At 35.6% G+C, this 16,815-nt stretch overlaps 2 protein-coding genes across 4 annotated transcripts; one reads left to right on the top strand and one right to left on the bottom strand.

Moving 5' to 3' along the window:
• LOC132307746 (calcium-binding protein KRP1-like) lies at positions 1–481 on the top strand. Its single transcript, XM_059805625.1, has one exon. The coding sequence runs from the start codon at positions 46–48 to the stop codon at positions 394–396; it is 351 nt and encodes a 116-aa protein (XP_059661608.1). The 5' UTR covers positions 1–45; the 3' UTR covers positions 397–481.
• A 10,157-nt stretch (positions 482–10,638) lies between these two features.
• LOC132307040 (G-type lectin S-receptor-like serine/threonine-protein kinase At1g11410) lies at positions 10,639–15,947 on the bottom strand. 3 transcript variants are annotated; one of them, XM_059804697.1, is made up of 7 exons: positions 14,503–15,945; positions 12,729–12,857; positions 12,227–12,390; positions 11,771–12,065; positions 11,446–11,683; positions 11,205–11,352; positions 10,639–11,111 (listed from the first exon to the last, which is right to left on the bottom strand). In XM_059804697.1, exons 1-7 carry the CDS (start codon positions 15,800–15,802, stop codon positions 10,806–10,808), a joined length of 2,580 nt encoding a protein of 859 aa, XP_059660680.1. In that variant the 5' UTR covers positions 15,803–15,945; the 3' UTR covers positions 10,639–10,805. The 3 variants fall into 3 exon arrangements, with proteins under 3 accessions (XP_059660680.1, XP_059660688.1, XP_059660696.1); XM_059804705.1 differs by having other exon boundaries at positions 11,855–12,065; positions 14,503–15,941; XM_059804713.1 differs by having other exon boundaries at positions 11,050–11,133; positions 14,503–15,947.
• Positions 15,948–16,815: the final 868 nt, after the last annotated feature.

Consider the following 16,815-nt stretch of genomic DNA (forward strand, 5'->3'; position numbering starts at 1 on the left):
TCAATCAATTTAAGATCTGTAGCATTGCTAGGTTCCACTTTTCCAATGGAAGCAACAAAGGGGGTTCATTTTGAAGATTTCTTGCCGATAATAGCGGAAAAGTTAGGAGGTGAAGGGTTGATCAGAGAGTTGTGCAACGGGTTTCAGTTGTTGATGGACGGTGATAAGGGACTCATTACAGTTAAGAGCCTCAAGAGGAACTCTGCTTTTCTTGGGTTGCAAGATTTGAGAGATGAAGAGTTGGTGAATATGGTGAGAGAAGGAGATTTGGACGGTGATGGTGCTCTCAATCAGATGGAGTTTTGTGTTTTGATGTTCAGATTGAGTCCACAGTTGGTGGATGGAGCTGAGAGATTGTTAGATGAAGCTCTTTTACAAGATTTGAAGCATAAGTGATTGCCTTTTTCTTCTTTTTGCCTTTTTGTTGGTGTTTGAAAAATATATATTCGAACTCGAGTATGATAATGAAATAGAATCTCGATCTTTTTCTATGCTGTTTTGTGCTACACAGCAATAACTTTGTATTAATTGTGCGTGTCTATATATATATATATATACACACACACACATAGGGATTGAGCCAGGATTGAATTTTAGGAGAGACGCAATCACAAAAATAAAAAAATTCAACGAACATCAGAATCACAATTTTTTTTTTTTTTTTCAAATCAAAAGGCAAACAAAAATCAATTTTCTGACATTGACTTGTTGAACTGAAAAGGACCGTTAAAATCCTGAGCCAATATAAGAACCAAATATAAATTTTAATAATATTTTCATTGAATACCAAAATAAACATTCGCAAATTGGAATCATAGATTGTGAAATTCAAACCCAAAATGTTGATACACACAGACACAAAAAAAATTCAGATACAACTGATATACATACAATATCTTACAAATTGTAATTTTCTTTTTATATATATTTGCAATCAAAGTATGATAAAAATTAAAATAAATATGAATCATGTGAAATTCAAAGGGATTTCTGATTCTTAATTTTATAAATAAAAATAATAATAATTTAAGTGATAGTAGTTCAGTGGAAAACTTCAACCAAATTGCAAAACTCGCTCTCTCTTTTATTTTCTTTGAGAAAAATATAAACGTCCAACAAGGGCATTATCCATGTTCATATGTTTGCTTCTACTTAATTGGAGAATGTATCGAGTATTCTAAGGAGACCAACATTGTAATATACAGACGAATTGTTAATATTTAATTTTCATTATTAAGGGAAATATATTATTATACATTGACTGTTGGTACTATATAGTTGGCATGTGAGGATGCTCAATATTTTTGACCTAAATTGTATGGGAGGTGGGAAATATATAATTTTTAATTAAATTATATTGGGTAGGTGAATTTATTCACATCGGTGCCCACAGCTTTGGACTCATTTCGGAGAAAGTTTAGGAAGTAGAAGAATATATCAGTGAAGTCGAACAATGATTCTGGTGGTATTATAATGACATAAAGCAACTATTTCATAGAGTTTATTCTCCCGAAAAATAAAAAGACTATTTCATATATTTTTCATGGTGGTTGAGATGCTGATCATTTTGAAGGTTCAATACCGTCATTTTGAGTGATAAAAAATTTATAATACAAACTCTGATCCCGCTTTGACTACTGCTCTGTTTTATGTAAGGCTGCAACTTGGGCGAGTTAACCCAGCCTAACCTAAGCCTAACTCGAAAATTTGAAATTTGGGCTTTAGATTCACAAATTGGGTTCATATTCGGGCTGGGTTTTGTCAAAACCCAGACATTTTCTGGTTGGGCTCGGGCTCAACCCGAACCCAACCCGAAACCTTTTTTTTTTTCCTCTATCTTCTTTCTCTTTCTCTCGCTCCGCTGTCCCCTGTTGCCTTCGCCGCCGCCGCCGACCGCGCTCATCTAAACAAGTTAGATAAAACTGAAATATATGGGTTTGAGAGTTGAGAGACAGTGGCTGAAGCTTGAGAGTTGCACACAGAGAGAGAGATAAAACTTGAACAAAACCCATACATACAAGTTAGCAGATGCACAGAGAGAGGGGAGCAAGCTTGAGAGTTCAGAGACAGTGGCTGAAGCTTGCGAACGACGAAACCGAACTGGAACAGCGGGTGATGGAAACTGAAAGACCTGGCTTTTGATTTTTTGAACAATCTGAAATGATATGCCGATTTAGGTTTTGATTTTTTGAACAATCTGAAATGATATGCTGATATGGGTTTTGAACTTTTGATTCTTGCAAATAGATAGATAAAGCTGAAATATGTGGGTTTTGAACTTTTGATTCTTGTAGATTTTGTAGTTTGCAGTTGGAGAGAGAGAGAGAGAAAAGGCAAGTTCAGAGGAGAATGGAGATGGAGGCGATAGGGGAGGCTGAAATGATTTGCCCTAAAACTTTTTGTTTTTATTTTTATAATAATATAGTCAAATATATATAATACATATAAAACAATATTATATATATATATATGGGGCCCACAATATTTTATGTCATCAACGATGACATTCTTGGCGTGAGAAGGAAGCCCAGTTCTTTGTGTACACTGAAAGCCTTAAGTTGGATTATAAGGGAAGCCAACAAGTGAGCCTATATAAGGCAATGTACCTGCACTGCTTTTAGTGTGAAATAAGAGACTTGAATAAAGCTTTTCATCCTCTCTATATCACTCGTTCGTGTTCTCTCTCTCTTTGTGAGAAAGCTTCTGTAATAAATATTGCTCTATACATATATACACAAGCATATATTCATTACACGTTATCAGCACGAGACTTTGTCAACTGAGAAGAAAATTTTATTTTTCTTTCTCACTTCAAAGGGTAAGAAAAATAATTATTTATATTCAACTGTTGTTGTTCAAATTTTACATATAATTAGAATTGTTGAGCCTGCAGTCTCGCAACTATTTATTGATTTATTTATATTAGAGTATTTTTGTCTATTCCTTATAGAAAATTAAATTGTTGAGCCCGCCGTTTCGCAAATACTAAATTATTTAATTTGCGCAAACTCGAAGATTTGCATATATTAACCTACTGTTTGTGAGCCTGAAGTTTCACCAATAGTCTTTGCGAACCCGAAGTTCCGCAAAATTTGTTGACCTGAAGTTTCACAAATATTTAGTACTCTTTGCAAACCCGAAGTTTCGCAAAATTTGTTGGCCTGAAGTCCAAATGAATCTGAAATTCTTTGACCTGAAGTCATTTACACTGAGTACCCTTACAAACCTGAAGTTTTGCAAAAAGTAGAAATATAAATTATATGTGCCTTTTAGTGTAAACATATTTTGTCTTTTTGCTATTGTTTTGTTTACTGAAAGCACATGATTAACTTGTTGACATTATATAATATATTTACTGACAAATCACACTATAATGACTGCAGTATTTTTATAATCTCAAATTGATTATTCTTTTTGTAAAATAATTCTAACTATGTTATTTTATCATTTATATTTCATAATGTCAAATCTTATAAAGCTTGAATTTGTGGCACTTGATATTTCGGCCAAAAACTACTTGTCATGAATCCTTGATGCCGAGATTCACTTGGATGCAATGAATCTCGGAGAGACAATTAAGGAAAACAATAATACGTCCCTGCAGGACCGCGCGAAAACCATGATCTTTCTTCACCATCACCTCCATGAGGAATTAAAAACAGAGTACCTCGCGGTTAAGGATCCACTTACACTGTAGAAAAATCTGAAAGAATGATATGATTATCAGAAAACTGTGATCCTTCCAAAAGCTCCCTATGACTGGATCCACCTGCGATTGCAGGATTTTATAAGTAATAATGAGCTTTTGATGCAAAACCACCAGTCCCGTCCCACTGGATCTGTATCATTCCCAAAAGCGAATGTGTCATCATTTCACGGCCATGGACGTGGACGTGGACGCGGACGTCGTGGTGGTCGTGGATATGGTCGCAATAGAAATAATTATAATAATCGTGGTGGTCATAATTCCTCACTGGTTCCCAGAAGAAACTCCACACCGTCCCACCAGAAGTGGAATTCAGATACGACCAAGCAGGCAAAAGAAAAAGCTTTGCAATACAAAGCTCCTGAGATATATAATGACAAGCTTTGCTATAGATGTGGAATGAAAGGTCATTGGTCGCATACCTGTCGTACGCCCAAACATCTAGTTGATCTTTACCGTGCCTCAATAAATGATAAAGGAAAAGGAAAGGAAATTGAAATGAATTTTGTAGATGACAACTTGCCTATTGATATTACTCACCTTGATGTTTCTGGCTTCTTTGCTGATCCTAGTGATAGTATTAATCATTTGATTGGTGATGGAAATGTCCATACCAATTAATATGTCATTCTCTAGCATGTTATCCCTTGTGTGTTTTATCTTATCTGTATCAATATGTCTCTATCTAGGTTGTGCTAGTATGTTTTTATTTTGGCTATCTTGCATGTAAATATAGTTTGTATTTCAAGTTTGAAGTAATGAAACATATATTTTGTGTATGAAGAAGTATGGATTTGACTAAGGCATTGACTGTACCCAAGATAAATGGTGAAGATATATGTCTAGCAAACAGTGCAACAACATACACTATACTCCGAGATAGAAAATATTTTTCAAGTATAACATTAGTTGAAGCTCGTGTTAATACAATATCAGGTCCAGCAGACCTAATTGAAGGCTCCGGAAGGGCTATCATTGTGTTACCATGTGGAACACAATTGAATATTGATGATGCTCTATACTCTACCAAAGCCAAAAGAAATTTATTAAGTTTTAAATATATACGTCTTAACGGTTATCATATTGAGACGATAAATGAAAGGGGGGTTGAATATCTCTGTATTACATGCCAGAAGCATGTATTAGAAAAACTCCCTACTTTATCTTCTGGGTTATATTATACAAATATAAGAGTAATTGAATCACATGCAGTGACGCACCAGAAATGCTCTGACCCAAATAGTTTTTTACTTTGGCATAATCGCCTTGGTCATCCTGGGTCAATAATGATCGCCGAATCATTGAAAATTCATACGGTCATCCACTAAAGAACCAGAAAATTCTTTTAGCAAATGATTATCCTTGTACCGCTTGTTCACAGGGTAAATTAATAGTCAGACCATCACCTTCCAAGGTCGTCGTTGAATGCCCACCATTTTTACAACTAATTTAAGGGGATATATGTGGACTAATTCATACAGCGTGTGGACCATTTCAGTATTTTATAGTCTTAATTGATGCATCAACAAGGTGGTCACACGTAAGTTTACTTTCTACTCGTAATATTGCATTTGCTCGACTACTTGCTCAAATAATCACATTACGAGCACAATTTCCGAATTATCCAATCCAGACTATTCGTCTTGATAATGCCGGAGAATTCACATCTCAATCCTTTAATGACTATTGTATGTCAATTGGCATTCTTATTGAACATCCTGTTACACATACTCACACCCAAAATGGTCTTGCAGAATCTTTTATCAAACGTCTTCAGTTAATTGCTAGACCATTACTCATGAGAACTAAACTACCTGTTTCTGCTTGGGGACATGCAATATTACATGCAACATCACTAGTTCGCATTAGACCAACTGCATATTATAGTTTTTCACCACTACAACTTGTGATAGGTCAACAACCAAGTATCTCTCACTTACGAGTTTTTGGTTGCGCTGTATATGTTCCCATTGCACCCCCACAACGCACCAAAATGGGTCCTTAACGACGACTTGGTATTTATGTAGGTTTTGATTCTCCATCTATTATTAGATATCTTGAACCTATGACAGGTGATGTGTTTAAGGCACGGTTTGCTGACTGTCATTTCGATGAGACTGTTTTCCCTCCATTAGGGGGAGAAAAGAAAAAGCCAGAAGAGCAACGAGTTATTAATTGGAATGTCTCGACTTTATCTCATTTAGATTCTCGCACAAATCAATGTGAACTAGAAGTTTAAAGGATCATTCATTTGCAAAGTATTGCAAATCAATTACCCGATGCATTCACTAACACAAAGAAAGTGATGAAATCACATATTCCAGCTGTAAACATTCCAGCAAGAATTGATGTCTCTGTAGGACAGTCTGTCAGTGTTATTGCAAATGCATCTAAGACACGCTAGAAGCGTGGTAGACCAGTCGGTGCAAAAGACACTGTTCCCCGGAAGAGGAAAGTATAAGAGAAATCAAATAAAGAAACTGACACTCCTGAAGAGGTCACACTTGCAAAAGAAACAACGAAAATGATTGATCAATCGAAATTTTATAAGCAAGTAGCCCCAAAAGATATGCATGCCCCGGAAGTGGCACAAGCCCCAGAATTGGCACAAGCCCCTGAAGAGGCACTGATACCTGAAAATAATGAGATATCAATAAACTATAGAGAATTGTGGGATAAAAATACAGTTATTATTAACGATATATTCTCCTTTGCAGCTGCTCTTGATATTGCAGGTGCTAATGAGGATCCTGAACCTCAAAACATCGAAGAGTGTCGATGTAGAAATGATTGGCCAAAATGGAAAGAAGCAATACAGGCAGAGCTAAACTCATTAGCAAAACGTGACGTTTTTGGACCTGTAGTTTAGACACCTGAAGATGTCATGCCTGTAAGATACAAATGGGTGTTTGTAAGGAAATATAATGAGAAAAATGAAATTGTAAGATATAAAGCCCGACTTGTAGCCCAAGGTTTCTTGCAGAGACCTGGTATTGATTATGAGGAGATATACTCGCTTGTGATGGATGCAATCACATTTCGCTTCTTGATCAGTTTGACAGTCTCAGAAGCACTAGATATGCGTCTGATGGATGTGGTTACAGTTTATTTATATGGATCACTAGATAGTGACATATATATGAAAATCCCAGAAGGATTTAAAATGCTTGAAGCAAATAGCTTGAAACCACATACTATATATTCGATCAAGCTATAACGATCCTTGTACGGATTGAAACAATCTGGAGGTATGTGGTACAATCGAATCAACGAGTATTTACTAAAAGAAGGATATGTGAATAATCAAGTTTATCCATGCATTTTCATCAAGAAATCAAAATCAGGATTTGCCATTATAACTGTATAAGTTGACGATCTAAATCTTGTGGGAACTCCTGAAGAGCTCACCATGACTGCTAATTATTTAAAGAAAGAATTCAAAATGAAAGATCTTGGTAGAACAAAATTTTGTCGCAGCCTATAGATCAAACATTTACCAAGTGAAATTCTTATCTATTAGTCAACATACACTGAAAAAGTCCTGAATCGCTTTTATATGGATAAAGCTCACCCCTTGAGTTCTCTAATGATTGTCCGATCACTCGATGTGAAGAAAGATCTTTTTCGTCCTCTGGAAGAAAGCGAAGAAGTTCTTGGTCCTGAAGTACCATATCTTAGTGCAATCGGTCCTTTAATATACCTTGCAAATTGTACCAGACCTGATATGGCATTTGCAGTCAACTTACTTGCACGGTATAGTTCTGCACCAACTCGAAGACATTGGAATGGGGTTAAACACATTATGCGTTACCTTCGGGGAATGACTGGTATGGGATTGTTTTATTCAAGACAATCAAAGCCCCAGTTGATCGGATATGCAGATGCAAGTTATCTTTCTGACCCACATACAGCCCGATCATAAACAGGGTATTTGTTTACTTGTGGTGGTACTGCTATATCATGGCGATCTATGAAACAGACCATGACTGTAACTTCCTCAAATCACTATGAGATACTCGCAATTCATGAAACAGGTAGAGAGTGTGTTTGGTTGAGATCTGTTATACAACATATTCGAGAATCATGTGGACTCCCCCCAATCAAAAATAGTCCAACAATATTATATGAAGATAATACAGCATGTATTGCACAGGTAATAGGGGGATACATAAAAATTGATAGAACCAAGCACATTTCACCAAAATTCTTTTCCACACATGAGCTCCAGAAGAGCCGTGATATTGATGTTCGGCAAATACGCTCTAGTGATAATCTAGCAGATTTATTCACTAAAGCGCTTCCAACTACAACATTCAAGAAGTTAGTGGACAACATTGGAATGCGTCAACTAAAGGATCTTCAGGGTTGAACTAATGAGGGGGAGCAATTGATCAAAGAGGTATTAACATACTATACTCTTTTTCCTTCGTCCAGGTTTTATCCCACTAGGTTTTTCTGGCAATGTTTTAGTGAGGCAGTTTTAATCTATGCAATACCATTTTCTGATACACAATAATACTGTACTCTTTTTCCTTCACTAAGGTTTTGTCCCACTGGGTTTTCCTTAGTAAGGTTTTAACGAGGCATATTCTTAGTGTAGTATTGTGGACCCCAAGGAGGAGTGTTATATATATATGGGGCCCACAATATTTTATGTCATCAATGATGACATTCTTGGAGTGAAAAGGAAGCCTAGTTCTTTGTGTACACTGAAAGCCTTAATTTGGATTATAAGGGAAGCCAACAAGTGAGCCTATATAAGGCAATGTACCTGCACTACTTTTAATGTGAAATAAGAGACTTGAATAAAGCTTTTCATCCTCTCTCTATCTCTCGTTCGAGTTCTCTCTCTCTCTCTCTCTGTGAGAAAACTTCTGTAATAAATATTGCTCTCTATATATATACACACACATATATTCATTACAATATATATATAAATTTCAGGAAAAAACATTTATTAAAAAAAAAAAATTCAACCCGTAAACCCGACCCAACCCGTTCGAAAATATTCAGTCCGGGTTATGACCATAACCCATGTTGAGTACAATTCGGGTTGGTCCAACCTAAACCGATTCGGGTTGAGATTGGGTTGGGACTGGGCTGGGTTGGGCCAGCCCAAGTTGCAGCCCTAGTTTTATATGACTTAGGTTGAAATAATGGTGAGTTGCACGGCTCTAGGGGCAGGACGGACCCAACACTCAACATTCATTTTAGGTGTGGATGTGTAGAGCCCAAAAAGGGTATGGCCCCGAGGCCCAACAATGCCAAAGACGAAACTATGAGCAAAGAGCTGAGTCCAAACCCAAACCAACCTAGTAAAAGCCTAGAGTCCAGATTTCAGAACTATTGACTGTTGGTCAATAGTCTTCCAAATCGATCAATTTAGAACTTGCAGCGGCGAGCCAACGAGACAAGCCGGGAGCTTCCCTTTGGAGGTGGCCGGATTACAGAAGCCGGCAGTTCCCATTTAGAGATGATGTGTCTAGCAATCGTTGAATCAATCAATAAAGGAGCAGGACATCAACGTTAATATCACAGTATCAAGGGTATGGTGCAAAACTGAGGAATCCAATCTCCATTTGCCTTTCATGACTCTTCTATTCCTTTCAGACCAAATGTTGTATACAACCGAAGCAAAACATAGCTTGGAGATGGAAGCTCTTTAATTGGTTGGCTTAGCATTCCACTGAATCATTCCCATCCAACCATTCAAGCCACAAGGACGACAATTTATAAAACCCACAACGTGTTTGAATGAATGACCAAATGGGACGAACAAAGGAGTATTGGAAGAAAAGATGGTAATGTGACTTCAGGCATGTCTGAACAGAGTTTACATAGATTTGGGCCTTGTCCATGAGCCATATGTTTCCTGTCTAGGGTGGACAATTGAACATGGCAAGCCATCCACAAGATGAAGTTATGTTTAGGAATGGAAGGCTGTGACCAAATTAAGGCCGGCCAATGGAGAGTTGGTCTGTTCTGGTGGATGGATTTCGAAGTGCTAGCAATTTAGACCATTTCAGTATGTCAACCCTATGATGTCAACAAGGAGTGGTTAGTAAATGCTTGGTTACCCGGTTCAGGAATGAGACTTATGATTGAGGGTGGGAAGGCCCATGATGAATCAGCAATTAAGGTAGTGAGAGATGTGGCGGAATCGTAGGAGGAATCATTTGGCTACTGGGATGAGATTCTGAGGTGTAATGGGCCAAGTGAGCACCAACTGTCAAGCCAAAAATTGGAGTTGAGGCCATTTTCAATTTCGAGCTTGACATGGGGCAAAATTGGCTGGCCTGAGCTGTAGTATCTTCCTCCAATTCCAGGAGCATTGTCCAGGTATGTTGACCTCCCAGATGCTTCTTCCTCTAAGTAGATATGTGTTGATCCATTGAATCCATAACATGTTCTTAGAGCATAGAATGTTCCAGAAATGTTTCATGATGGCACACTAGTTCCATATGTGGAGATCGAGATTGTATAACTTGTAGGTTCATGTTTCTTCATATTATAATTTGGGAAGGTATCAAAACTTTATACTTTCTTTTTTATATAATTATTTTGCTAATAAATTTAACCTAAAACCAACTATTATAATTTTACTTGGCAAACCTCATGGAAAGTCACCGTATTTAACCCGACCTTTAAACCACCTCTGTCACAAGTTTAGTTTGTAACTACCAATAACATTATGCCACCAAAGAATAAACCATCCAATTGCAACCTTACTTATATATTGTATGAATAATATGTCATAAAAATATATTAAGTTATAATTTTTTATTGTTTCAAATTGCTAGGGTTGCTCGGGTTAGTAAAATCTGTACCCAAATCCCTTTCAGGCAAGATTTGGGTTGCTCGAGTTATAAGGCCCACCCAAGTTCCACCCCTAATTGCAGGAATTTACTTCAACTTGCATGAGGCTAGTCCGCTGTGAGAAAATACACTAAATGCTCTAATAAACAAAATAATACCACAACACAACATTTTGAGATATTGAGCTAACATCCAAAAGTCAAGGGGAAATATAATGTTAGTCAGCGTGTATAGGACGACTAGCAATGGCAGACTAAGGTACAATATGTGATAGTTAAAGATTTCAGCGACCCTCAACCATAGTATCTGTAATATCATTTATGGAACAGGCTCCAACATCAGCCAATGATGAGTCTGGACCATTATTGGAACTTCTAGAAATAAATGCAGGCTGTTTAGGCAGAGGAAGAGAAGTTTCATTGCACAACATAATAACAACTGCTGACATGGTTGGCCGATCATTGGCGTGTTCTTGCACACACAAAAGCGCAATGTGAATGCATCTAAGAACTTGATGAGTTTGATATGACCCACCTAATGATGAATCAACTATGCCCAAGGATTCTCCTTTTCCCCAAAGGTCCCAAACCTGAAACAGTTCAAAGCAAAATCTGAAGGCCAACAATTAAGCAACAATATTATTTGTAATTAATCTAAAATCTTTAACTTGCATTTTACTTACATGTCCAATTAGATTCTGAAAGTTCTCTTGATCATAACTGCTGTTTTTCCTGCCACAAATGATCTCTAATACTACGACCCCAAAACTGAAAACATCAGATTTTATTGAAAATAATCCTTTCATTGCATACTCGGGTGACATATAACCACTGCAGACATAACATATGAAAATTTTGTTAGCGTACTTAATGTTTTATTCTGTAAATCTCCCTCTTCAAAACATAAATGCTTGCACTACTTACTATGTTCCAACCACTCTATTGGTATTTGCTTCAATTTGGTCCCCTCCAAAAATTCTAGCCAATCCAAAATCTGATATTTTTGGGTTCATTGCAGCATCTAGTAAAACATTGCTGGCTTTTAGATCCCTGTGGATGATTCGTAATCTCGAATCTTGATGAAGATATAACATTCCTCGAGCAATTCCTAAAATGATATCAAACAGTTTTTCCCAGCCCATTGATGACCTTTTAGCTTCATCTGATTCCAAGAAATAAAAAATTGTCAATTCATTCATCATAAATTGCCAAATTAAATTATAAAAAACACTGAAAAGTACATATATACATAGATTGCAATTTTCTCCTCTTGTTGAATGCAGCATCCTAAAAGATGAGCCAAATGAAAGTTGTAGGAAAAACACATATGTACCAAAGATAAACGAGTCCAAGCTTTTGTTTGGCAAGTATTCATAGATTAACATGTTCTCCTCTTGTTGAATGCAACATCCTACAAGTTTAACAAGATTCCTGTGCTGGAGTTTCGCAATCAGCGTAACTTCATTCTTAAATTCCCTTATCCCTTGTCCCGAATTTTTTGATAGTCTTTTCACAGCTATTTCTTGTCCATTATGTAGCCGGCCCTGAAATTAATTAAATTAATTTTCTGATAATGGCAATTTTGTACAAGTTTACTCTCAGCCTATTCAAGCCAATCCTACCTTGAACATAAAGTTAAATTTGCTCTACTTTAAACACAATTGGATTAAGCTAGCTACGCAATTTTGAGACAACTATTCTGTACCTTATAAACCGTGCCAAAACCACCTTGTCCAAGCCTGTTAGCAGAAGAGAAATTGTCTGTGGCAGCTACAATGGTTCTCAAATCAAAGAATGGTAAATCTGTACTTGTTTCACTTTCAACAAGCTCATTTTCACTAAATGACAAGTTTCCCATTCCCCTTTTTCCTGTCAATGAATTATACAGTAAATATATCAGGCTCAATATTCGCAAGGAAGGAACTGAGTGATCCAGTTGTGAAACGATCTGGTGCCTATTAGGAGACGATTTCTGTTTCATGTTTTCGTTGCCAAATCGGTCAAAAACACAATCAAGTGACTCAAGTATATTTTTTTATTTTTTTTGTACTGCCAAGAAAGTCACACATAGGCATTGCCCTTTAGTGTCTTGGACATTGGACCTTTTACTTTGAAAAGTGAGAAAGTAACACTGGGTTGTAGCTCTTGATGGTATGTTTGTTGCGTTTTGCATGGTACGGAGCTGCATAGAAGAATAATCTGTTTACCTTTACTCTTCTTCATTACAAACCAATATGCCAAGAAGATTATGAGAAATGACACTACAGCAACTGACACTACCACAATGGCCACCTTCAACTTCTTGCCATGATTGCCTTTTGACTTGGAATATTGAGCTGCAAAGAAGAAATCATTAGGAATTTTATACAGAAATTATCCCTGTTGATACCACAAAAGAATTTAATAAATAAATAAATAAACCCCAACCACTTGATCATGGTGCAAACAGACTAATGAATTTTAAGTTCAATTTAATTACAAACAAGTTCCGATTCATTTAAAATCAACTATTACTATTCTAAAACAGTAGATAACCTCTTATACTAACAAATTGTTAACTGACCTATGAAATGACAAAATTGACTTCCATATTTAAAATCATAAATTCCTCTTATACTATCCAAAATAGTCATATAACCCTGTGTACTAAGAAAAATATCTAAAAACTTCATTACTTTTTAAAAATCTGTCATATCACCCTCAATCATTTTGTTTGCTGTCAAATAGTAACGAGACACTAGGACGTGCATGTCATATGCCACCTTTTAAAATAATATATGACGAGGATGTTAAATTTAATTTTTTTTTTTATAAATAATTGTAATATAATTTTTATATAATATTAATTTTAGTATATATACATATACTAAAATTAATATTATATAAAAATTATATTACTTATATATATCTTGAAACAATATAATTGTAAAATAAAAAAAAGTGCAACCTAAATAAATATATGAAAAACTAATATGAGAAGGAAAATATTTTTTACTTTGGCAATTGTTTCAAATTTTCAATCATTTTAATTTCTAATTCTTTTATTTTTTTATTTTTTTATATACATTGATTCCACTTTGGCAGAAATATACTCCATCTATCCTATAATAAGTATCCATCTTTCTTTATTTGGTTGTCCCAAAATAATTGACTCAAATCAAAAAGTTAATGTACTATTTTTACACATTTTCATTTTACCCTTTTTGTATTAAACTTATAAAAACAAAACATCATCACATCACTTGAACCCACCATGGATAGATTTCATAATTCATTCACTATCAATACAATAAAAAATATTAAAATCCACTTCTTAAAAAGTTAAATTTTCAAAAAAGGACACTTAAATTAGAATAGAGTTTGGCAATATCATTACTACCCCGATGAATTTTTATTTTTATTTTTTTAAATATTCTAATTAAACAAACCTCACAAAGTTTAACAAAAACACGATTATAATGATCAAAATAGAGAAGCACTCGAGTGTGCCATTTGCACAGCAATGAGTAGTTATAAAATTTATCATTTATAATTAAAAAATATTAACAAATACAATATAATTGAAATTTTCATTTACACTTGAAAATATTAACATTGTTGATATTTTTACCATCACACACTCATGATACATTGGTTTTCCTTCCTTTAAATATTTCGTAGACTTGTCGATAGAGATTAATGTAAAATTCTAAATATTTTTCTTATAAACCTCTTTTTAAGAAAATGTCAAAGAATGTGAGTAAAATGATTACTTTTGTTAGTTTTGAAGTTTATTTGTTAGTATAGGGTGTTATTCGATCAAATTGGATAGCATAGGGGCCTAATGATTTTAACAGATTGGGGTGATATGATAGATTTTAAAAAATGAATGTAAAGATTTATATGATTGTTTTAAGATAGTATAAGGGGATTTTATTATTTTAACCTTATCTTAAACGGAGAATCACAAATAATATGAGCATGGAAAGATTGATTACATACCTAATTCAACTGCATCAACTCGAATGTATATATCTTGGCCCCCATCTGAAAACACTCTTGTATCTATCAACTGATTGTGCCAAGTGACACACCCACTCCCTCCTCCTCCTCCTCCTCTTATGTCTACACTCGTGTAACCACTACAGGAACAGTCTTTCAAGCACACCTCCTCGCACTCTTTCAAATTCGAACTTATATTCACATGTGTCATTGTTGCATAGGGAATGTTAGAATGTGTCATCCGCACAAACCCCTCTCCATTGCCACAAACTTGTCCCTTGCGCTTCCTCACACATCCGCCTGATGCAACCCTCAAGGACCAATCACGTGCCACCTTGGGCTCAAAACCAGGTAAGCATGTGCATTTGAACTCCCCGTCATCACGTGGGTTACAATTACCATATGAACCACATGAATTATAAGAGTCGCACCGATCCTTGGGGGCCGACCAGATCTCGACCCATCTACGGTTTCCCTCTAGCCATGTAAGCCTTTGCACGATCCCGAACTCGTTCACGACCATTCTTGAGAAAATTGAGGTATTAAATAAATTGTAAAGTAGGGAGACCTCATCATGATTGTCAATATAACTGACATTAAAGATGAAATTAGATGTCGGCATCTCCGAAACACCACTCCATTTAAGCCCATTCCATGGACCGGTTCGCCATAACCAAATGGAACCCTTGGACAAGAGCAATTGTGGGGACCCACTAAGGTCCATCTTGAGAGAACACTCTCCAATTCTCGGGTCATCAGGTGACTTCCAGGCCGTTAGGAACCGGTTCAGACCTGTCCTCCGGTCCATCCCTATTTTCATGAAAGGAAGCATAGTATCTGTTGGATAATCAAAGCTTTGCCATGCAACAACCCTTTTGCCATCATCGCCCTGTAGCAAAACCAAATTCCCTGAATCCAAAAGTTGAGCTGAACAAATGCTGGCAGGAGCTGCCACCGAGACATTCGTCGACCAGAGGGGGAAGCTATCATTTCCATTATGTACTACGAGGTTTCCGGTTTTGTCAATGGAGAGAACTCCGGAGGTGTCATTGATCGGATTATCTCTATTTGCAACCCAAACAATAGTTTGTTCTTGAACTTTATGGTACCAAATTCCGATGTATCGTTTGTTGGAATTGCCGGGACTGAAGAACCCGAGCACAAAGAATTCTCCGCTAGAGACTAATTTGTCTCCATAGTTGTCTCTGATAGATTGGTTTAGGGATATGGTGTCAGTGGAAGTGCAGAATCGGGTGAGATTAAGAAATGGAGTTAGCAAAAAAAAGAGGACTCCATACATGTTTGGATGATTTTCTCTCCTAAGTTTTCGTTAGGCCGGTGAAAGTTTAAATTAAATTAGACCATCGATCGATAATGTTTAATCTAGATTTCTGTCAATTTTATGTTCTGAAAGGACAATAAGATCCTTTCCAAAAAAATAATAAAATAAAAAAATAAATAAAAAGTCAAGCTCAAGGTCGAGTAGCGAAACTATTGCTCTTTTAATTAAAGGACTGAATTAAATGTGTGCGATGACGGTCATCTCCAACCATTGAATTGTGTGGGCGCGAATCCACCTGAGATTTTCTGCAGCTTTTAAGTGGTCTGTATTTGATCACATTTTTCTTTATTTAACGGTTCTTGAAAAAACGTTTGATAATTATTTTAAGAGTCTAAAAGGTAATATTATTATTTAAAAACGTTTGATAATTATTATAAGAGTCTAAAAGGTAATACTATGATTTATAAGAGAATAATATCACCACTTAAAAAGTAAAAGTTGTTAACAACCATATACTTCATAATCCTCTTCAAAATTCTCTTTAAATTAACAAAATAGATCATTTTCATCCTCAAAAATCAACCAAAGTAAAGATTATTCACAGCCAAATATCTGGTTTATGTTTATGAATATAAAATAATAAATTTAGCTAAAATTAATTTTTTTTGTGTTCATATGACATGAGGATACAACAAATTTTAAAAAACATAAGATATGGAGATAAGTGTTAAACATTATGGGTCCAAATGACTGTGCGATGGCATCCCTGTCCAATCAATAATAGAGGTCATAACGATGACTTTAAGACAGTTTGTTTGAAAAAAAAACAGAAAGGGAAATAAACGTGTTGTATTTGGTATAAATTATTAAAGTAAAATTAAAGAAAGAAAATGGAGCGACTTTAAGATATACAAATCAGGTGTAATAAGTAGTTCTGTTATCATTTTAAAAATAGAGGAAATGGAATAAAATGACTACAAAGTTTAATAAAATATCAAATCAAAATATCACACGGGTCCTATCATTTCTTT

The sequence above is a fragment of the Cornus florida genome, unplaced genomic scaffold (genome assembly GCF_030987335.1).
Source record: "Cornus florida cultivar Cherokee Brave unplaced genomic scaffold, ASM3098733v1 CherokeeBrave_3.0.0_Hap2_Chr01, whole genome shotgun sequence".
In the NCBI taxonomy this organism is placed as follows: Eukaryota; Viridiplantae; Streptophyta; class Magnoliopsida; order Cornales; family Cornaceae; genus Cornus; species Cornus florida.

Coding starts and splice junctions, on each gene's coding strand:
- LOC132307746 (XM_059805625.1), top strand. CDS start 46: ATGGAAGCAACAAAGGGGGTTCATTTTGAAGATTTCTTGCCGATAATA.
- LOC132307040 (XM_059804697.1), bottom strand. CDS start 15,802: ATGTATGGAGTCCTCTTTTTTTTGCTAACTCCATTTCTTAATCTCACC. Junction 11,684..11,770: donor AGGAGAAAATTGCAATCTAT/GTATATATGTAC, acceptor TCTTGGAATCAG/ATGAAGCTAAAAGGTCATCA. Junction 11,112..11,204: donor TTCAGAATCTAATTGGACAT/GTAAGTAAAATG, acceptor GAACTGTTTCAG/GTTTGGGACCTTTGGGGAAA.